Raw genomic sequence first — 23,146 nt, 5'->3', positions numbered from 1 at the left:
TCTTATTCCTTCAACTGGATTTTCTGTAAATTGAAAGTTAGATATAGATGCTTAGTTAGATGCAGGTTAAGCCCCTTTAGAAGGAATATTTGGGTGATGATGAGTTCGGTTGCTTAGGGAAAGAAAGGCTTCTGCTTGACCCCAAGTTGAGGTCGCTGGCCAATAGAGAGGTGGGAGGCATTGTCTTAAGTGGAATTAAATGAGAGAGTACAGGATGAGTTTTCTATATCAGTCCCTTGCCCTTTCTCTTTCCTTCTGGGCCTCTAGTGAGATGAGAAGGAAGGGAATGATCTTGTCACCTGAGCTTCACGAGTCTGGAAGCTGCTTCAGTCTTACCCAGCCCACCTCTCTCCCACTTTCAGATCCCCTCAACCTCTCCCTGCAGGATACTCGTGCACTGAAGCATGACACATGACCACTTCTAGGATCCTTCTTTTCAGCTGTTCAGGTGGCAAAGACTTGAAGGCCCTGCTCCAAGGATTTCTGTTGCGGTAGCTGTGCTGTAATTTAGGAGATGGTAGAACAGGGAGCTGCTTTGACTTCTGACACTAATTAGGCAGAGTTAGGCCAAACTTCACAGGTTAAGGGCACAGTCCTCCACAAGACTGCCCTCACGTCAGACACGGCGGGGGTGTGGGGGGTCTCCAGGCTATCCTCACTTCTGACCAACTAGCTACAAATTCAAGAGTTCCCACTACCCCCTCAGGTTCAGTAATTTATTAGAACAACTCACAGAACTCATGAAAACACTGTTTCTGTGATTACAGTTTTATTATAGTAAAAAGATACAAACCAGAAAAAAGTGGAGATGCATAGCAAGGTCTGAGAGGGGTCCAAATGTGAAGCATCTGGTCGTCCTCTCCCATGGAGTCGTGGACGGTGTTACCTACTTCCAGTAGGATGTGTGAGTTGGCGATAGTATTACCAACCAGGGAGGTTCACCCGAGTCTTTGGTGTCCAGAGTTTTTATTTGGGCTCAGTCACATACTGCCTGCATGGCTGACCTTTAGTCTCCAGTTCCTCCAGAGGTCAGAACTTACATGGTGCTTTCCAAAGTGCCCATCATAAATCATGGTCCAGTTCCCAAAGCCCCCAGGCAAACAGAGACACTCCTGTCAGACAGGATATTCCAGGGCCCTACAGGTTATCTCCCAGTATCTGAGCCCAGCCTCTCTTTGTGTTACTTCTTTACTATCCAAGAGCTGTGGTTCATCTGCTTTGAGAAAGTAGATTTGCTGTCCCTGGCACTCTCACCAATTCTGTGATCCTGGGCAGCAATCCTAACGCTTGTCTGGGCGTCAGTTTCTTCATTTGTGAGTAAACTGATTGATCAGATGACCTCCAAGGTCTCTCCTGGTTTTGGAGCTCTTTCTTGCAAATAATACTAGAGGGAAGAGAAGGCAGAGAAATGCTGTTCTGGGTAGAGAGGCCCAAGTTTGCAGCCACTGACACTGGGAGAGCTGGGTGCTTGATTATCCAGGGCCCGAATAGAATGCTGCCTGCCTGAGTACATTTGTAAACAGAAAACAAACAACACCCATTTTCCCAGGGGCTGGAAGGGAAGCCTGCTTCTTGTGCTAAGGGCTTCTGCCATAGCTGGAAAGACTAGGAATTTTTAGTATCATTTAATTGGGAAATAAAAAATTGATGATGACCTAATCTCTCTGGTGTTCTTTTAGACCTCCACCTCCCGATTTCCCTGGTGTGACCTTGTCTACATGATGAAGTGCACACTCTTTAGAGGGGATAATGCAGCACAGAGAGGCGGTATTATCAGTTTCTTCCCAATCTTACTCATGTTTTCTCAAGAGGTAGATACGGTGACAAGGTGGACTGGCCACTGACTATTTCTGGACTAGAAATCAGTGTAACAAACTGAATTTAAAAAGAAGGAAATCAAGGAAGAAGACAGGCTGCTTTCTCAAGAGGCCTCCATCAAAGCCTTGGTCCTGAGTTTTGCAAACATCTGGACTTGCTTTGTCAAAGTAGCTGAAGTTGAGCAGCCTCAGGTAGACTGATTCTGGCCAAACTCAGAAATGAGTGTGAGTTAGACCCCAGTCATGATTTATAAGGAGAATTCTGCTTGTGGACTGTGCAGTTGATTATTTCCCTGGAACACAGTTCACCAGGGGAGCCAGGTTACCATGAGAGGGTTGAATTTGGAGCAAAGGGATGATTATATTGGCGAATGTCATCAGATCGTGACCTCCACTTCTAGCCGGGGACAGTGAACTAAGGGTGTTGCTCTACTCCTCGGTGGTCTGTTCACTTGGGGAAAACCCCATCTTTCCTGCTGTTTATCTTCCTGTCCAGGCTCCATGTAGGTCAACCCCCTTTTATTACCCTACACTTTCTCCTGCTAGCCCATGCCATCCATTAGGTTAATTAAGTTCTAGTCAGAAATAAACCCCCAGGATTTGCTTTGGATGTTTCCCAAGTCTTTCCCAACAGCCCACTGGCAGACAGGTCAGGGATAGTGGCTGCTATGGATGCTAATTTCATCCACCATACCTTGTGTTCACTAGTTTAATTTTCCAGGGATAAATATTTCCAATTCCTGAGTTGCCTTATTAGCTCGGTGGCTGTAAAGATATCTAGGCTACACATCTAGAGATTCTGTTTCAACTGATTTATCATGGGCCCAGAGCAGCAATATCTTTTTTCACATTCCCCAATTTATTCCAGTTGAAAACCAATGCTAAGCCTTCTGAAATCCTGATTCCCAGTCACCTCCTCTCTTTAGCACCATTAAGTCCAGGCAAGATATGCTTCCTGAGTGGCTGCCCTCTGCTGGGTGCTTTCCATATAGGTTATCTCTTTTCATCCTCACAACCACTCTGGGAGTCGACATTATTGTTTCTTGAGGTTTCATCCAGAAAATGAGGCTTAAGAGAATTATAAGATCCTCAAACTAGTAAACGGCCGAGCCTCTATTTGAACTTAGCCCTGTCTGACATCAAACCTCATACACTTAATCTATACCCTACTGGTAAGTGATAGCTCTCTGTGTCTCAGTGTCCCACATTTCAGTGGATGTGTCAATAGCTACCATATACTATAAGATGAGGTCAGAACATTCAACAAGGGTAGTATCGTGGACTTGAACCCCTAGGATAAAAGTCTCCCCACTAAAAGGATGCTTTTCTTAACCTAATCCGTTGTATGTTGTTGGTCATGATGCTCTCTGCAACCCAGGAAGCTGATGGGTGTGCTTGTCATCAACTGGAGGACAGGCAGTTGACACATAGGTGGATTTAATGAAAGAACACGACCGAATTAATATGTTAATCTCAATTTCTTACCGAGAAGTGAAGACGAATTTATATACTAGATGGCCGTACCTGGGCCATTTCTTTATCTTGATTGACTTGTTGTCCCTGGACATGTGTGAGGGAATTATCGATGGGTATTGATCCCATCCATAATTGGTACATTCCATTAAAGAAGGCTTCATCAACTGAGGAAGCCAGCAGATCAGCTTTACTGGTATCCCTGCTTTTCACCCCAAAGTATGTTCCTTGCAAGCCATGTAGTTTTAAATGTGTGCATTTGTCAAAGGGACCCTAGTATGCTATGTAAAATTATGCATATTTGGCACATGAAAGTAAAATGTGAGTGTATTAGAAAGTTGACCTATATGAAATAATAGAATTCTAATAAACATTAAGTAAACTTAATAAATATTAATTTTGTTTATCATTTCAGGATTTCTAAAGTCTCTCATGGTGTACATGGTTAATATCTGTTTAAGAAGCTATCTCGAAAAGTTTAAATGGATATTTTTTTTGATAAATTTATAAGGAGATACATTTAAATTATTTGAGTTCTTCTCAACTAAAAGTTGGAATCATTCTTTATCAAATGGGCATTACACTATCGTATTATATGAAGACATCAGAAAGAATTCTAATTGTGAGAATTGAGAGAGCCTGTGTCTCCAGTGTAGGCCTTTCTCCTAACCTTGGGGTTCACAAACTACGGCCCCATGCCTGTTTTTGTAAATACAATTTCATTGGAACAAAGCTACACTCATTAGTTTCCATATGGAAACTTTGGCTGCTTCTGTGCTACAACTGCACAGTTGAATTGTAGTGACAGAGACCATATCAGGGCCTTTACAGGAAAAGTTTACCAACTTCTGCGTTAAGCACAAATTATCAGTGTGATAACTACATTTATGTGACATACCAACATTTCAAATTTAACAAGTTCATAATGGTTCTTTCTATTTTACCCCAAAACTTATTCCACCACCAACTCTCTCTTCCAAACATAGTTGCCAGATGAATGCTCCTTAACTATTATATCATTTAGCCAATGTCCCACTTCTGCTAAAATATCTCAGTGGCTCTCCATTGCCCAGTAGAGTCCAAAATCCCTAGCTTGGGACATCTCCAACTCTATTTTCTGCTACTCTAACCAAATTGCTCTACTCTTTTCCTTGGAACGAGTCATGTTCATTTCTCTCTCCAAGTCCTTGCCCAAGTTGCTCTCCCTGTCTAGAATTATTCCCTCCTGCCCAACCCTTTCTCATCTACCTCAACCCAGTGATCTCTCCATCCTCTGAATTACAGTAGCACCTCATATACCCTTCCTTTTCACCACCTACTTAATATTATTATTTTTTAATTAGCATGTTCTCATTTTAAGTAGTTTTTCAATCCTTGATGACTAGAAACTGGTGTTAGGCTTCTTGGTTTCTCTGGTATACACAATAAATGTTTAATGATAATTTTGAAGTTGAAATACTTAAAATAAGCTGTAAGTGCTATTTGCATTTAGAAAATGGGGAGATCAATTTGGACTGAAACAGTAAAGGTGTCACAGAGATGTTGGGACTTGATTTGAGTCTTCCCTATAGGATGTGTGTGATGAAGAAAACGGAAACGGCTTGATAGTCTCTGGGACCCACAATGTGATGGGGAGAAAATGAGGAGGATATCAGTGTGGTTGTTAAAGAAGACTCCCATTGACAAACGGTCCTTGTAAATTACTTGAGGGCCAGAACTGGGTCTTCCACTTGTGTTTCTATATTATAGCCACATAGCATTTGTGCAGTAGTGCAGGATTGGTGATGTGGGGAGAAAAGGTTGACTGGGTGGCATGAACCTTCTTGAATGACAGACTGGGTGGTCTGCAGATAAACCTGTAGGCCTTGGTGATGTCTTACAGGTCTTTGAGCAGGGATGTGATACCACAAAAGGCTGGTTCACAAAATAGTCTATTGGTAGAAAAAAGATTGGATTTTGAGAGACTACAGATATCTAGTGAGGTTATGAGTGCCTGACCGAGTTGGAAAGGCAATGAGGACACTGATGTGTGACATTCAATAAGCATGTGAAGGAATAAAGGAATAGGAAGTGAATGTGGACTCCAGGCGGTGCCAACAGAAAAATGTAACAGCTATAGCTCCATTAATATCCTTGACAATGATGAGCACCTGAAGATGCAGGTAGACACCTGTGAGCCCAGTAAATGAGCAACTCATATCTGCTTAGCTCATTAATCTTCTGTGCTCCAAAATCCAGAATTTGGATTTGTGTTTTAGAATTATATGTGATATCTTTGGATCTATCAGAGATATCTATGCAAATCTGCTTAATAAAATAATCATGGTATGGAAAAAGGGAAAGGAGAACTAGCAAGTTTTTCTTGTATTCTCTATGATGTCTGTGTCACCAGATAAGATCTTGGCAGTGTGGCCAGAGGCATTTCTGAAATCCTTGCCAACTGACCTCCATGGAGACTTACGGGGCCTTGCAGAACGTTTATGTGGCAGTTTTATTGCTGCCATCAAAAGCGAATTCCTATCACTTTGGGCCTGCATCAGCTCTAGCTCTTCTAGCCTATTTAAAAAATGTGATGTCAATTTGAAAGCATCGCGTTTGGCGCAGTTTCTAATTTTTTTGCTTGAAATATTCTGAAGCAGTTGTTTTCTGGAGAGTCGGGCATTCTGTCCTTAATGTGTCCAACACCAGTTTGCAAAGTCTTGTAGGTTGTATCCGGAATACATGCTGAATAAATGTTTTTAAAAGGATAAATAAAGATGTAGGAGATATTTTGAAAGTACTTCAAAAGGATTTGGTGACCCATTGAATGTGAGAATTTTGGTCGAGGAAAAGGAGAGAGTTGTCACTATTGGATCTTGAATTTCTGACCATCTGCTTCAAAAGACATTTGGGATTTGGAATCCCTAATATTTGTAGTAGTAAAGATTAAAGGTGAAACGTTTTAAAAAATCAGTTCACCTCCACTATTTGGCTTGTGTCTCGTCTCTGCTTCAGCCCCGTCAAGTGTCTCTCAGATTCTCAAGCTGTCTTCTTGTCTTTGATGTATTTCAGGAACCTTTTGTTATTAGCATTGGAACTCTTTTCTGTTTCTATTGGTCCACCCAATTTCTTGTTTATCCCAGCATTGGCCTTGGAGGCTCCTGTCCCTCTGGCCTGACTTTGGGAGGCCCTGTCAGCTCATACCGTGACTATGGGGTCTGCATGTGGACTGCTCTCTGGCTATGGGTTTGAAGAGCAGGGGCTCGAATCTACCCTTTTCTCCCAAGCTTCCTGAAGATCTTATCTTCCGGCCTATGTGGTTGTTGAAATTTCTTTATCATCAAAGAATGTTATTCAGGAAGGCTGACTCCTTAGCTAATTAATATATTATCCATAATCATAACAGTAACCCTTTTTTGAGTAGGTGCTTGCTTTGTGTCTCAGCATCTTTTACTTATATCATTTACAACCTGGCAAAATGGAAAACTATTGCCACCTCCCTTTGTGCAGATCAAGAAGCTGAGTCTCAGAGAGGTAATGAAACGTGTTAAACATCTCATATTTGAAATGTGGCAAAACCGTGCTCCAAGCCAGGGCTCCCCTCTTACCCTCTTTCCACTTTTCTCTGCTGCTGGAAGCCAGTAGGTGTCAGGTTATCTGGTTAGTAATCCGTTACCACCCACAGTCATGTGGTATAGTGGAAAGTTCTACACCAGTGGGGTTGAGTCTCAGGGTGGACTCTTTATTCTGTTCTGTCTAAAATGTGTGACCTCTGCAGGCCTCAGTCACTTCATTTGCAAAATAGGGATTAATATCTTAAAGGAATATAAGGAAAGCTGGATAAGGAAATATACATAACATTTTTCTAAACTGTTAAGGAGTGATGTAAAATATCTGCTAGTAACATTAAAAGGGATTTCAGAGCTAATCAGTAGCTGAGCTGGGACTCAAACTTGGTCTTCAGACTAAACATTGCGTTCTTCTGTTGCATCCAGCTGGGCCAAGATGAGCATTGCCATGGGGCCATTTTCTTGGCAGACTGTAGGTGAAAATTTTGTCTGCTTGACGTTACTAATTGATTGGGGAGAAATAACAGCTCTTTGTCTTGTTCACACTTTCCTCATTACGTTAAAGACTGAATTTTTATCATTTACTCAGTCATTTGGCATGCCTGTTTGATTTTGTATTTTATACATTTAGCCATTGCATGGACTTGAGGACTTATGTTTCAGTGTCTTATAGGAGCTGACAGATTACCCTTTTCTCTTCAGCCCTGGAACCCTCAGATGGGCAGCAGAGATGCTTCGCCTCAGACTTATTTCTTTCCCAGATCCAGTATGGCTGCCAGGAAGAGAGTGTGTGAATTGGTCTTTGGAGAAGGCTGTGCAGAACCTTCTTTGATGTGTTTCTCATTCTCAGTCACATCTTGTCTTGTGATCAGAGTGATGCAGGCTATTATTTGTTAGTTCCAGCTGTGTGGAAGATAATAAATGTTTTTGGCAGAAGCCTTACTTAGAGGGGTGTCTATCAGTAAAGACTCGGGAGTAGTTAAAAGTTTGATTATACTATGAACGGTGCTATTCATGGAGTTACTTTGGGAAACACTGTTGATTTTAACTGACTATCTAACCCATGTGAAGATTTTAAATATATACCCTCATCTGAAGCAGTATAGCTCGGGCTCAAGCCAGACTGTCTCGAGTCCTTTCCTAGCAACGCCACTCACTAGCTTTGTGACCCTGAGCAAGTTATTTAGTGTTTCTCATCAAAGAAAGGGGATAAGAATAGTAGCTACCTCACAGGGCTGTTATTCAGAGCAAATGAACAGTCCCTGACGGGCATTAACCACTCAACGGACACACGTTGCGATTATTACATCCACCGTATTTTAGTTTGCTCCTTTCAAATCTCCTTTGGAATTGTTATTTCTCATCTTCTGGTGACTCATTTTTCAGTCACTAATATGTTCATCTTTTATAACTCTAGAATTAGAAAAATATATATATTTTTAAAACTATCCCTGTATTTTTTATCCTTGGGTTATATCTTTTGAAATAAGCATCAAGTTCAATACTAATATGTCTCTACATCAAAAAAGTAGGGTCTATGAGGATAGGTCCTGGTGGGAATTTTCAGAACTTCGTTGTCTTATCAATCTCCCTGCCATGTTGACACAGTTGACCCCCAGCTCCCTCGGCTCCGTGATACAACACCCATCCTCCTGCTTCTCCTCATGCCTCTAACCTTTCCATCTTGTTCTCCATGGGGAGCGTCTGCAGCATGCCCTGAAATTCAGTGGCCCTCATTTCATTTAACATCCTTTGGGCTGCCAGCAACAGAAAATCTAATTCAAACTGGCTTAGAACTTAAGGAAACATTATCTCATGTAACAAAACATGCAGAGGATGTGCAGACCCCAGGGTGGGTTGACTCAGTGGTCCAGTGATGCCATCAAGGACTCAGGTCTTTCTTCCCCTCTGTTTCACAGTCCAGACATCCTGAGATTCGTTCCCCTAGGCAGTTCCAGGTGGCTACCAGTGGCAATCAGAGAGATGTACTTCCTTACATCCAGAGGAGAAACTTCTCTCATTAGTCCTTCCCTTCAGTCTAATTGGGCAACTTTGTTAATATGGACACTTGACAGTTGCTGTGGGGATCAGGTGCAGATGGGCTTAGCTGAGGGTGCGACCAGCTTCCCTGTGCCTCATGTGCCAGGACAGATACCTGAACCAAATCAGGATATTGTCAGGAAAGAGGAGGTTGGAAATAGAGCGTGAGTGGAAACACACAGTGGCCACCATAGTCCCCAAGGTCCCGGCTCAGCCTGTGCTCAATCACACTTTTCCTTGGTAATCTCACTCACTCTCACTGTTTCAACTCTCTTTTACAAGTTGATCACTCGCATCACTGTATCTTCATCCTGAACCTTTCCCTGTGCTTCACGCTCACATTTTCAACTGTCTGCTGACCGTCTCTATCAGCCACCAATCAACAAAATTTAAAGGGGTTGGGTATATTTATATGTGTGTGTGTGTTTCACATGTACACAAGTGAACAAATATTCCATCTACTTCTTCCTTCCCTGTCCTCAGATTTGAGACTTTTCCTATAAGCTCTCTTTTAAACAATTTATTTTGAAGTAATTCAAAATGTACAGAAAAATTGCCAGAATAGTTCAAAGAACTCATATATCTCCTTCACTTACTTTCTTCAACTGGTAGCATTTTACCACGTTTATACTCTCTCCCTCCTTTCCTCCCTCCCACCTCTTTTCCCCTTCCACGTCCACACACACACACACACACACACACTCACACAACTATTGATTTTACCAATGATATTTGTCTTTTTCTGAACCTTTTAAGGTCAAGCTACAGGTGCAATAACTCATCAGCCCTAAACCCTCCAGTGGGTATTTCCTAAAAACAAGATGCTCTCCTAAATAATCAGTTACAATACTCTGAATAAAGACATTGATATTGGTACACCACTACCATCTAACCCACAAGCCCCATTTACATTTTACCAGTTCAGCCCAAAATATCTCTTTCCATTTTGCTCCAGGATCCTATCCAGAAATACATGTCTCTTCAGACTCCTTCATTTTGGAACAGTTCCTCAGACTTTTGCTGTGTTTTCTGCCCTTTACAGTTTTAACGAGTTTAAGCATTCAATTTTGTAGGCTGACCTCAGCATGGGTTTGTCTGATGATTCCTCATGACCAGACTTAGGTCATTCATTGTGGGCAGGAATGCCATAGAAACAATGCCATGCTCTTCCCATCACCTGGTCTGTCCTGTAGGTGTTGGCTGTGTTTCTAAATTCACCACATTTTCTGTATGATGTGTTAGCATTTTGTGGGGACGTATTCTGAGATTATGGCAACATCCTGCTCCTTATCAAACCTCCACCCACCATTGAGGACTCCTGCCCGAATCAATCACCTATGTGACAGTTGCCAAATGGTGACAGTCTATTTCTGTCATTCCTTCTACATTTATTAGTTGGCACTCTACTATAAGGAAGATTTTTCCCTTCTCCTCTCTTTATTGATTGATTGATTGATTTTTATGGCAGTATGGACTTATGGCTTCTTGTTTTATTCAATGGATCATAATCCATTATTATCATTATCTTGATTTGGCCAGTGGGAACCCTTTCGAACTGGCTCCTGTGTGTTTCATATGTCCACATCAGTCGCTGTACATTTCTTTACTTTATGGCACTGCTACATGTTCCAGGCTCAGCTTGTATTTTCCCTGGCCCAGCCCTGGAGTGACCATTTCTCCAAGGAGCCCTGGTTCCTTTTATTGGAGAAGGGTATTTAGAGACCTAGATCTGGTTCTTAGTGTTTATTGATACTGGTGTGTCATTGCTTTTAGACCCTGTCAGTGGACAATGTTAGGAAATGTATATGTACATATATATGTACCATGCACACCATGCACACACACACATTTATTTATAAGTATTTCTATATCTGTGTGTGTGCATACTGATACCTTTAATTCCAACCGTTTGGATTGATACCTTTAATTCCAATCCAACCCCTCAGGGTTCTTTCTTGCTTCTTTGCAAATTTGTTAATACTTTTCCCTGACAATGAGAGTCTTGTTTCCACATTATTTTCTATATATTTATGTATTACTCATCTGTTTATTTATGTGCTCAATCTAATCAATCTCCCAGTGACCAGCCATCTCCTCCATCCATGACCTCAGTGCTCCTCTCACCCCTCATGGCTCTAAGTCCTGGCCCACCAGGCCCCCTAGCCCCAGGCCTCTGGGTGGCCCCTCAAATGCCCTTTGCTGCTCTGCGTCCTTAGTCTCTGGGCTCCTGCCACTACATGATTTCCCAACACTGCCTAAAGTCTTATCTTAGTGATAAGATATTCACCAGCTTCTGAGGCCCAAAACCAAGAAGTCACTCTTGATTCCTTCCTGCCCCTCTTCTGCCATAACCAATCCCTTGCCAAGTTCTACCATTTTTACCACCTAATAGGGCGTAAGTTTACCCCCTTGTCTCTTTTGCCACCGGCACTGCCCTAATGGAGGCCTTCATCTCCCTCACCTGGACCCCGCACACCCTTTTAACCTGACTGCCTCCTTTCAATCCAACCTCCATGCTCCTCGAATGCTCCTCCTTGATGACTGCGGCACTTCCCAATGTGGCCTGGGCACCACTGGGGACACCAAGTGACTGTAGGTGGCACACTGCAGGGTTTACCTCACATTAAAGTATATACAGAGGATGAGCCCATGTTGAGTTTCTTTTTTTTTTAAGATTTTATTTATTTATTTTTTCCCCCCAAAACCCCAGGAGATAGTTGTATGTCGTAGTTGCACATCCTTCTAGTTGCTGTATGTGGGACGCGGCCTCAGCATGGCCGGAGAAGCGGCACGTCGGTGCGCGCCCGGGATCCGAACTGGGGCCGCGAGTAGAGGAGCGCGCACACTTAACTGCTAAGCCACGGAGCTGGCCCTAACCTGACACTGACCAGAACTCTTGGTCCTTCCCCAAACCTGATACCCAAGGCCACTGTCATGAACTTTTCATTGCCCTCCAGCCCCTCTCCTTACCCCTCCTGCTCCCCACTTCACACTCAAGTCCTAGTCAACTGCTGGTAGTTCCTTCCAATCGTACCCCATGGGATTTTTGCCTCCAGCTGTGGCTCAGGCTTCACCCCCACCCCCTGATCCGAGGGCACTTGCACATACACACGTGCATGTGTGCGTGCACACACCTGCGTACCCCCCACTTGGCTAACTTTATCTGTCTTGTTGAGACTTAAATAGTGTGACTTCCTTTAAGAATCTTTTCCTAACACACACTCCAATCAGGGATAGATGCCCCCAGGAGACCCTAAAACTGTACCCACATCTCCTTGGTGTTGTTACAGCGTTTGTGCAGTTGCCTTCCCCAGGAGGCAGGGAGCTCCTCCAGGGCAGGAGCACATCTCATTCCAGCCTCCAGCCTCGAGCTTGGCACGTGGAGGGACTTAGACAATGCAAATGGGTGAACAAATGCACGTGTAAATTTTGTTTTAGATTTTTATTTTTTCTAAAGTGCAAACAAATATAAAGTTGGGAAAGCAATATTTCAATTACATTAACTTGATCAGTTATAAGGAACGACAGCTACTGTGTAAAGAACCAGTAAAGATATTTTGAGACTAGGAAGGGAGAGATAGGAGTAGATTGGTGAATCCTCCAAACGTAGGAATGGTTGACTCTGCTTATCCTATGGGATATCGCCCCGCAAAATATGACTGAAATATTTTTACATTTGCTAGAATAAGTTGAAGTGAATTGAAAACACTACTGATTTTTAAGTGAGAAATAACCTTCAGACTAAGAAAAACAATTATAGTCCTTGAATCCAATTATTATATACTATTGTAAATAGCTTTTTCCCTCCACAACATTCTTTCCATTTCTTTGAAATTTTAGCATATGTTTCCATTTCTATGGCTAATGCACACAGAAATATTACATTATTTCCTATTTGAATTGATATTTCCTATGACGGCTATCTTGACTTTGTTTTCAATTTGCTTGGCTTGTTCCCAGCCAGCTACATAAAAACTAGGAAGTTTGTTAGAAATTCTTATTTCTAGACTCTGTCTTTGGAGACTGGAATTCAGCAGATCATAAGAGGGGCCCAAACGTGGGCATTTTTTAAGTACTCTGAGGATTCTGATAGGCTGCTGGATTTAGAGACCAATGGGGCATTTTTCTAATTTAAGGCACATACACGTCTAGAATATTTTTTCGTCCACTTTAGAAGTCAAGTGAAAGCAATTAAATTAAGAAAGACTGCCCATAACCATAAGCAAAGCAAATTGCTCTAACTGCTGTGAGATGCAAAGCAAATAATTTTGGGTGTGCCATATAATCTCTCTGATACCTTCACATTCTTTTAACTTAGGTTTTAGTTCAGGGGAAGAAACAATATTTTCCCAGACCAACAGGGCCCGTGTAATTATGGTTGTATATACTGTAAACTTCAAGTAATTATGTAACATTCCATTATTGTACCATATTCTGAGCAAATTACCGGCCTCTGATCAATAAAACTTTTAAGTGTCTGTAAACTGAAACCAAGAAAGGAAAATTCTGATCAATATTCAGCCAGATCTAATTATTTTAAATCTTCTGAAAAATATCACAATTACTGAGAATATAGATATCCTATTATTAGACCTGGCATACTTATTTTAATATGTGAGATGAGTTACTTTCCATTATTATTCTTTTCTTTTTCTTCCAACAAAAGAGACAAAGTATTTCATGTCTGATCACACTATTAACCAAAGACACAGTGGGGGAATTGCTATACTTTTATTTCATAATTCAAATAGGATTTGTTGTTTTTTCCTTTCTTCTCTCTCTTTTTTACACACACACAGCTTGCTTTAAGGAATTCTAAATATGAAAATATGTTTACTCATCGTGATAAAGGAAGTCAAATAATAATCTAAAGAAATTAATCGGTGTTGATTATCGTTGTGATGTGTGATCCCACCTTTTCTGGAAATGCTCTTTTAAAAAGCTGAAATCTATAAGTAATTGCCTGTCTCAAAAATGTAAGCATTAAGAGAAATCACATCAAAAGAAAACAAGAATCATCCAATTGCCAGCCCGTCAACAAGTCAGAAATATTTCTTTTTCCTTGTTCCACTTTGGTGGTTGTCCATACATTATTTTTCCGTAGTTGTAATAACGTTGTAGATACATTGTCTTCTGCTTATGTTGCTGCTTAACCTTAGTTGCATTGTCTTTATGTTGCGACATAGTTTTCTACTTATTTTAAATGTCTGTGTAATATTATATTGGTGGTTGTACCGTTGTACTCTTGGACTTTCAATATTCTTGAATGTTCACATTATTTATAACATTATAAAATGGAATTTCATTGTTAACAAAACCTGTGCTTCAAATGAGCAAGAGTGCATGTTTTGACCCTGAATCTAGCATATAAGTCATCTGATTATATGGACCATTTAAACAGATAATTTCCTTATGGAGCTGAAATATTTACTGTACCTACTTGTGCCTGCGAGTAAGCGTGTCCTCTGTAAAGGTGTGATACTTCATCCCAGACTCGTTGGTTTTCTACTTGCCACCGTATCTTTCTTATGAAATTTCAGTTTGGTTTCCCTATTCACGTGACCCATAAGCCGGGAGCCGAGTACTAGGATGGTGAATGAGTTGCATGGGTGGATTCAGACCTTTAGAGGTCCTCAAAGAGTATGGTTCCCTCATTCTTCCCCATAATCTCTCCAACTAAGCATATAATATGTTAGTTCAAGGAAATTCAACAAAGTTCTGAGTTTTGCTATGATGACTACTTTAATCCTTTTTTTTGGTTTTGTTTTGAAATATCAAATTATTTCAAACTTTATTTCAGGTTTCTTTTGGGGGTATGGGATCACCTGGCTTGGTTGTACCTTAAGCAGATGTTTCCTCTTTTCTTAAGTAACTAAGCAATTGATAACGGTTCATTAGGTTGAGTGTTCATAGAAGAACATTTGCTCTGTACCTCAAAATTCCTGGTCACCAATAACCAACAAAAATATTATCTTATGAGCTCATAGCAGCCTGAATTTTTCATACCAAATTCCACCTTTATTTTATATGAGAATTCCCTTAATCTAATTAATTATGTCATGGTAACATGAAGGCTACCAATAGAGAGAGGAGAAATCTGACTGACTTAAGCATGTTTTGAATTGAGATCATCATCAAGTCAAGGGGATTTTGAAGGAAGAACGGGTATTTTGAAGAACAGACTATATGCTGTTAACAAAAGGGTTTCCCCATGGAGTAAGGCCACCAAACGGAAGGTAGTCTTTGTTATTCAGGATGTGATTAATATTGCCTCATCATTTAATTTTAGAACTTCTAAAATAAAGTTGCTTGCATCAGTTCAAGGCACATGGTTTGAAACCTAAGTGCCTACTTTGTTTTTTAATTGCAGAAGTAACATGCGTTTCTAAAAGTTTGGAAAATAATGAACTGAACGAAGTCTCCTATGGTATCTTTTCCTTTACTAAAACCTCTGCTAATATTTTGTGCTAGTTTTAGTCTTTTTTTTTTCTTATGTACCTTTTTCTTTACATTTTGTAACCATGTTTTATGTATAATTTGAATCTGATTTGTTTCACTTAACATTACTTCATATACTTTTTTCCTATGTTTACAATCTTCATGTCAATTGTAATTTTTGTATAGTATTCCAACCTTTTGATATTCCATAATGTTCTAATCGTGTCCCCTATCATCAGGCATTTAGAATGCTTAAATTTTTTATCCTATACACAATGATGATTATCAAGACCCTGGTCTACACACCATGTTAATATTGCTCACACAAGTCGTGGAGGTGACCTGATCCTGCCATGATTTGCCTTTCTCAACCAGTGTTGTGCATTTTTTACTGAATTCCTTCGTGTCTGTTTTCTTTTTTAGTTTTTTGGTTTTTTTTCAGGAGGGACCTCCCTGGTTATGATCCACTTCATGGGTGGGTATTTTTGTCTTTCTTTCCTCAGTGGTGAAAGTGGTGCTGGAAAGACAGTGGCTGCCAAATACATCATGAGTTACATCTCCAGAGTGTCTGGAGGAGGCCCCAAAGTCCAGGTGAGTTGGTGATATGGCCTGTTTTGAGCCTCTGTACTATGTGAAATGTAAGAGGCTCCATTTGCTGTTTAATTTTCTTTATTTATTTTGTTCCCCCAAAGCCCCAGTAGATAGTTGTATGTCATAGTTGCACATCCTTCTAGTTGCTGTATGTGGGACATGGCCTCAGCATGGCCGGAGAAGCGGGCGTGTCGGTGCGCACCCGGGATCCGAACCCGGGCTGCCAGCAGCGGAGTGTGCCCACCTAACCGCTAAGCCACGGGGCTGGCCCTCCATTTGCTGTTTAAAAAATAATTTTTCTTCCACAGAAAAAGACATTGGTTCTATAACCAAGAAACTTGAAATCTGCAAAGAAATAACATGTTATGAAATGGAGATGCCTAATATGTAATGAGCTCCTACAAATCAATAATAAGGTCAGAAATCCAAAAGGAAAATAAACGAAGGGCATGAAAGACAACTCATAGAGAAGGAAATGTAAATGAATCATAAAACATGAAAACGTGCTCACCCTCATGATAATAAGAGAAGTGCAAATTAAAACTACACCGGAAAACTATTTCTTAACTGTCAGAATGACAAAAATTTTGTAATATTTTAAACACTCTGTTGGTAAAAATGTAGGGACATAGTCTCTCTCATACCTTATTGGTAAGAGCATAAACTAGTATACTTTTATGGAGGGCATTTCAGCAAAATCTATCAAATCTACCTGCATACACCCTTTGACTCATCAATTCTGCTTAAGAGAATTTTTCTTTCAGATGTGCTGAAATGTATGCAAAATGATACGTGTATAAAGTTATTTGATGTGGCATTTTTTGGTAATGTAAAAGACTGGAAACAACTTAAATGTTAATCACTTGGCATCTGGTGAATTAATTTATGGTTCAAAATAGAATAGAATATTATACAGCCATAAAAAATGAAACTTCATGTACTGATAGGGAATGATCTCCAAGATACATCATTAATTGCAGGAAGCAAGGTTCAGAACATTGTGTATAATGTGCTGCCATTTGAGAAAAAAAAAGAACATATATCAATGTTTGTTTGGATCTGTATAACATATCTCTAGAAAGATATATGAGAAACTGATAATGATTTCTTCAGGGAGGGAAACTGGGAGACTGGGGGAAGGGCATACTCTCCCTTCATACCCTTTTGAACCTTCTATGTTTTGAATTATGTGAATAAATTTCCAATTCAATCAGTTTAGAAAAATTTTAAAAGACAGAGAGAGAAAGAGAAAGGGAAAAGAGAGAAAGAAAGAAGGAAAGGTTAGAGGGTAAATATTAGGAAAAGGGGATGACCCAGAGAATGAGGACACAGGAGAGATGAAAAGAAAAGGAGGGGAATACAATATGGGCAGAGAAGCAGCACATTCAAGAGGACAGTATGAAGAATGGGGTAGATACAGCTTTATCTGTCTTTAGTTTTACTCATTGTCATAGCAGAATTGGCATCCGCAGAAATGGGTGAAGCCCCTTCCCCAAATAGCAATGGATGATAGGGGTGGGGAGGTGGCATCCACAGAGTGCTGCCCAAATTCACATGCTCATCCCTGGCACAGACTGCTGGGGACTTTTTTTTATTGGAATTCATGATCCAAGGTAGATTTCACTGTAAAGATTAATTTTTTAATCAGAATCATTTAATAAGCAATGTTATTGCCACCGTCGGCTGTAGACTTTAAAAAGACACATCAAAATTCTCTTTATTGTGCTCTGTCTGCTAATTAAATAGTGCTCCATCGTGTCTGGTGGGTCAGAAAGTGTAAGGCAGCCTCCAAAATTCCTTTTGCAGAGTGGAAGATTCTTAGAGTGGCCTCTTTCCCTGAATGAAAGGAAGGTCTAGAGCAGCACTGTTCAGTAGAAAGATGGTGCAAGTTACATACGTAATTTAAAATTTTCAAGTAGCCACATTTAAAAAAAAATAAAAAGAAGCCTATGAAATTAATTTTGAAAATATATTTTGTTTAACTCAACATATCCAAAATGTCATTTCAGTATATAATCAATATAAAAAATTAATGAGATATTTTATGTTCTTTTTCGTACTAAATCTTTGAAACCAGTGTGTATTGTACCTTTACAGCACATGTCAATTGAGTCTAGCCATGTTGCAACTCAACAGCAACGTGTGGCTCATGGCTTCCATATTGGGCAGTGAGTGCAGTTCGAGGCCGTAGGTTGGTGTAGTGCAGTCCACTTGCTTTTTTCCGTTCATGTGATCATACCCTATCCCTAGAAAATTGACATGGAGACAGGAATCCAGGATATGGTTTGTGGGTGGGCTGCTCCTTTACCTTAATTTTCTCTTACTCTTTTCTTTAATATGCTCACCCATTGCCACAAAATCCTGTTGGACATCTTGATTGTTGATGGATGGATGCATGGATACATGCATAAAGATTCTTAGTTAAAAAGTCAATAATTGAAGAAGAGAAGAAACAGGGAAGATCTTTCTTTTTTTGTTCTATCCCTACAAGAAACCGAGTGTTGATAACTGGTGTAGGCAGGTCTGGTGAGCAAACAGATATAAAGGATTAACGAAGATCTGTAAAGTCAAAATTAATTTTACAAAGAAAAGCAAAGTTTATATAAATCCATGAGTTTTTAAAGGCGAGTAGGCAGCTTGGAAGTATGTTTCTAAGCTTTGAAACTGACCCCATGAAAGGACTACCCAGAATTTGTGTTTGGCACCATTGCTAACGACATGTACCCGGTCTGTGAATTCCAGTCCTCATTCCTCTTCTGAATGTTCAGGAGGGTGCCAAAGGAACGCTTTGGCTGTTACGTAGTCAATTAGTAGTTAGTGCCTTTATCTAGTCCTTTTTGCTACAGACCACGACCTAGTGGCCAGACTGCAGACGTTTAATGTTGACTTTTCTCTTCCTGTTTTCCTATGAGGACAATGATACAGAGCTTTTGGCTTGAAATTAGTCAGTAGCAAAAGAGCACAAACCAAAGACTTGTTATTTCTGGAACGAGTTTAACCATAGCATGCGAATAATTAGAAGTACAAGGAGTGACTCACTTATTGAAAGACCTCTCCAACATCAACTCCTATCTGTTGAGCTGTCTTGCTCATGGGGTGTTTTGCACACTTTTCAGTCTGGCACAGAACTGGGGTGTTTGAAAACCAAATTCTTCCCCTCCAGTAGGCCAGGAATTGTTCCATACAATTCAGTGTCAGCCCTTGCTCCTCAAAATGTAGCTCCACGCTGGCAAAACCAGCAGCCCCAGGGAGCTGGTTAGAAATGCAGACTCTTGGGCCCTGCCTCAGACCTACGGAATCCACATCTGCGTTTTAACAAGATCCCCCGGTGATTCATGCACATTAAAGTTTGGGAAGCACAAGACTATGTGTCCACAGACTTGTTTGGGGAGGAAAAACTGTTTAATATCCCTTAAGGTGCCTCTCACTTGCAGTGAAGAGGGTGGAGGTGGGGTGCAATAGGTGGGTAGAAAGGTTGGGTATTGAAGAGGTGGTGACAGTAAATATGATGATCACAACAGCAGGAGATGCCCCTCCTGCCTCACCTTCCCTCCTGCTGTGATTCCCGGCACACCTGGGGTTGCAGGTAAAGCTGCAGCATCCAGCTTGGAAACCCAGGCCGGGAACATTCGTAGATCCTATTTTACTGGCACCCTGGCTCTGGGGAATCCTGCATCAAGTCAAGGGAGTTGGAAGACATGAACACACGAACAGGTTTAGGTCTGTCAAGAGGAAAGAAAATATCCTCCAGAAACCCCAGGGGCACGTGGCTCTGAGGCCTCTCGTCTTACTACGTTCAGAAACCAGGTCCTTTGGAAAAGTTTGGATGTATGTTGTGTGGTAGGTGTTTGCACCCTCCTAATCTCTGGTCTGTTTGCTGTGATAGCATGTCAAGGACATTATTCTGCAGTCCAACCCGCTGCTGGAGGCCTTTGGGAATGCCAAGACCGTCCGGAACAACAACTCCAGCCGATTTGTAAGTCTCTCCCCTATTTCAGAAAATGTCACCTGATTGACGATGTTGCTATTCGTGATTTAAGTCTGATGTCCCCAAGGAAATAGGAGCTTTTCACCTATCATCAGGAGGCTGCCTTCTCAATCTTTTCTTCATTTTCTGTAGCAGTGAGCTGTCAGGCTCCCATTTGCCCTTTGACTTGTTACTTTTGAGCCTCAGGCTATAAATAAGATAATTTTTGAAAACAGTTCTCAACTTGAGTTTCCTTACTAAGAAAAATAAAAATTGATAAAAGCGTCAGCTTTGGTGCTGGAAGAGTTGCTTTGTGCCCTGGAGAAAGACCTTCTTGCCCAGACAAAGAAATGAGTAGACTAGATCCCAGGTCTTGTTGCTTTGCTTTTGCTCCATAGACCTTGGTCTGTGGACATTGGGGGGAGCAGATACTTTGATCTGGCACCTTGGAGAGAACCTTCTTCCTCTCTGTCAGCCAGAGTGAGGTGACTGCCTACCCCACCCCTCATGGCTTTGTGTATTTGTTTTATATCTATTCGTATAACATCATAACATCAAAAGTGACTGGACTTAGCCAGACAGAGTGCCTCCTACTGACCCACCCAAGGTAATGAAAATGTGAGCCGAATGCACTGTCGTGAATGCCCATTCAAACGTTTTTCTGAGTGTCTCCTGAGGGGGCGAATTGGAAGGCTGGCAAGGATGAATGTGAATATATTCCCCTTGACAAAAAGCCATATTTATAAAGAAATGAATATTTGCCTAGTAGCTTTGATTTATGTAGATTTTGCATCTTATATCAACCATAGATTATGTCTGGCAGTAAAGATTCAAGGAGCCATCTGTGAGGCTGATTCTGGACCATTTTAAAATAAATAAGTGGAAATTTTGGAGAAAAACAATTTCTTTTTCACCCTTCTATTTTGAAAGGAAGCTTCTATTTCCAAGAGAATTCTTACTAAGTTCTCATGTGGGAATTAAGTTCCCTGGTGAGTTATATCTGTCAGAATTGCCCTCACTTTCCTTGCTGTTCAATATTATTCAAACTGTTTACTCACTTGTTCATCTCTCATATTTTTCTGCTGAATGCCTGGGTTGTGTTATCTTGAAGAAGTTTCTAGGTAATGAAAGAGGAAAGAAGATGTGAACGAATTTTCCACCAGACCTTTTTTTTCCCTAATTGTCAATCTCGATCTGCCTTGTAAAAATGGACTTGACCAATTTAACTCTCTAGCTACCCATACCCTCCCCTTTGCCTTCCTTAGAGAGCAGAGAAATAATTAAATCAATATTTTCTTGATTTTTCAAATATAAATTATTCTTTATCCTTGGACAAGGAGGATACATTAGTCAGTTTTTGTAAAACAAAACAAAACAAAACTACCCAGCATTTATTATTTTTCTCATTACAAAATTTCGTACAATCCTGATGGAAAGAAAGCAAACAATATGGATGGGCAATTCACACCCACCCACACACACACACACACACACACACACATACACACACACACAGAGTAATGTCTGATGGGGCTTCAAAAGATGTTCTCACTAATAATGAGAGAAATATAAATTAAAACTGTATATCATTTTCTCTCTCTCAGATGGGCAAACATTAAGGATAATGATGATACTGGAGAAAAGACACTGTTGGTTGAAGATGGATACATTCCCCCAGAGACCAATTTGGCACTTTTTATCAAAATTTAAAATGCTCATTGTCTTTGACCCAACAGTACTTTTAGGGTATAATATCTAAGTTCTCTGTTAATAATAACTTATTTAAAAAGATATCCATAATATATTGTTAAATTGGAAAGAAAAACAGGTCCAGAACAATATTTACAATATGGTCCCATTTTTATTTTAAAGTGCACATTATATACAACATAATTCAGGTGTCTGTAAATCAGAGTTTGAATACACTAGTACAGTGATTGGTAGGAGGAGGTAGAAGCAGTATCAGGGTGGGATTTGGGGTAATTTCACTTTTAAAAATGGACATGTAGTATGAATTATAAAAATTCATATATTTCCACTTAGAAATCTTTTCAAGTTTTAGGTAATATGTTATGAAATATTTCAAACACTGTTTAGAAATCATACGATGAACACCGGGGTACCCAGTACTTAGCTTAAGAAGTAAAACATTTTCAAAAGTCGAAGTTTCTATCCATTTAATTATGAAAATGTAACATCCTCTCTTTATACGATTTCCTCTTTCCCTCCAGCCCGCTCTATAACAAAACTAAACTTTTGATCTCTCCTTAGGAATTTTAACTTTTCCATAACAATTTTGAATTATGCATATGCGTTTCTATTACATTAGAGCAGTGATTCTCAACCTTGGCTGCCTATAAAAATCACCCAAGCTTTTTAAAACTGCTCAGGTCTGGGCTCCAGTCCCTAGAGACTCTGACTTACTTGTGTAGGGTGGCACTGGGCATCAGCATTTCTTAAAGGCCTCCAACAGGCAGCCAAGGTTTCGAGCCACTTCTAGAAGGACTTGAGAGTTTGCCATTTAGTACATCTGCCCTTCCTAGATTTGATGTCCTGTTTGGTTTCATTTCCACCCACTGATTGATGGGAATGGAGGGGGGTGGGTACAGGGACGGACACTGAATTATTCCCTCTAGAACATGCCAAAAGGAAAAGGTGGTTAAGGAGGGCCACAGTAGGAAGCACGGGGCACCTTGTTCAGCAGGCTTTTCTCAGGAACTACTGTAATTCAGGCTAGCAGTGGTTTGTGCTCCTTCTCTATGTCTGGTGCTTATGGGTGTTTGTTTTGGGGAGGGGAAGGAGGAGGAGGAGTCATCAGATTAAGACCAATAGACAATCAGAGGGTGGCCTTCTTTTGTAGGCTTTCTGACACCTGGAATCAGCAAGTAACTTAACAGGAACACAGCAGGTACTGGCTGCTGTAGGCAACAGGAAAAACACGCAGTGTGCTTTTCTTGTCATTAATGAGTTTGTGGTTCTAGTCGCAGACTTGCAGCCTGGCAGGATTCAGCCCTGAGATGGATGGATTTCATCCTCATACACATTTTAAAAATATTAAACGTGAATGCAGTTCAGCTGGGCATGCTCTCCAGTTTGACCTTAGGCCACAGCACTCCCTGACGCCCACATTCTCATCTTTTCCTTCATTTAAGTTTACCCTCCTGGACCTTTCTGAGGAGAGAAACTCAATTCTAGTGCGAAAAAAATGTCATTTACTTAACAATCTGGATACCTTTTCCAGCCAAATTCCAGGGTTGTATTCTCCTTTGTTC

The 23,146-nt window shown here is 40.7% G+C and overlaps 1 protein-coding gene across 1 annotated transcript in view; it reads left to right on the top strand.

The window, feature by feature from the left end:
* Nucleotides 1-23,146, top strand: part of MYO1E (myosin IE) — a 190,200-nt gene that overhangs the window by 89,473 nt on the left and 77,581 nt on the right. The window contains exons 5-6 of the mRNA XM_058541711.1: nt 15,820-15,907; nt 19,794-19,883. Of these exons, the coding sequence (XP_058397694.1) occupies nt 15,820-15,907; nt 19,794-19,883 (178 nt within the window). The remainder of the gene's footprint in view (nt 1-15,819; nt 15,908-19,793; nt 19,884-23,146) is intronic.

This window comes from Diceros bicornis, chromosome 5 (genome assembly GCF_020826845.1).
Source record: "Diceros bicornis minor isolate mBicDic1 chromosome 5, mDicBic1.mat.cur, whole genome shotgun sequence".
NCBI classification, from domain to species: Eukaryota; Metazoa; Chordata; class Mammalia; order Perissodactyla; family Rhinocerotidae; genus Diceros; species Diceros bicornis.
The sequence above is the reverse complement of the archived record's forward strand: the minus strand, read 5'-3'. Positions and strand labels throughout refer to the sequence as shown.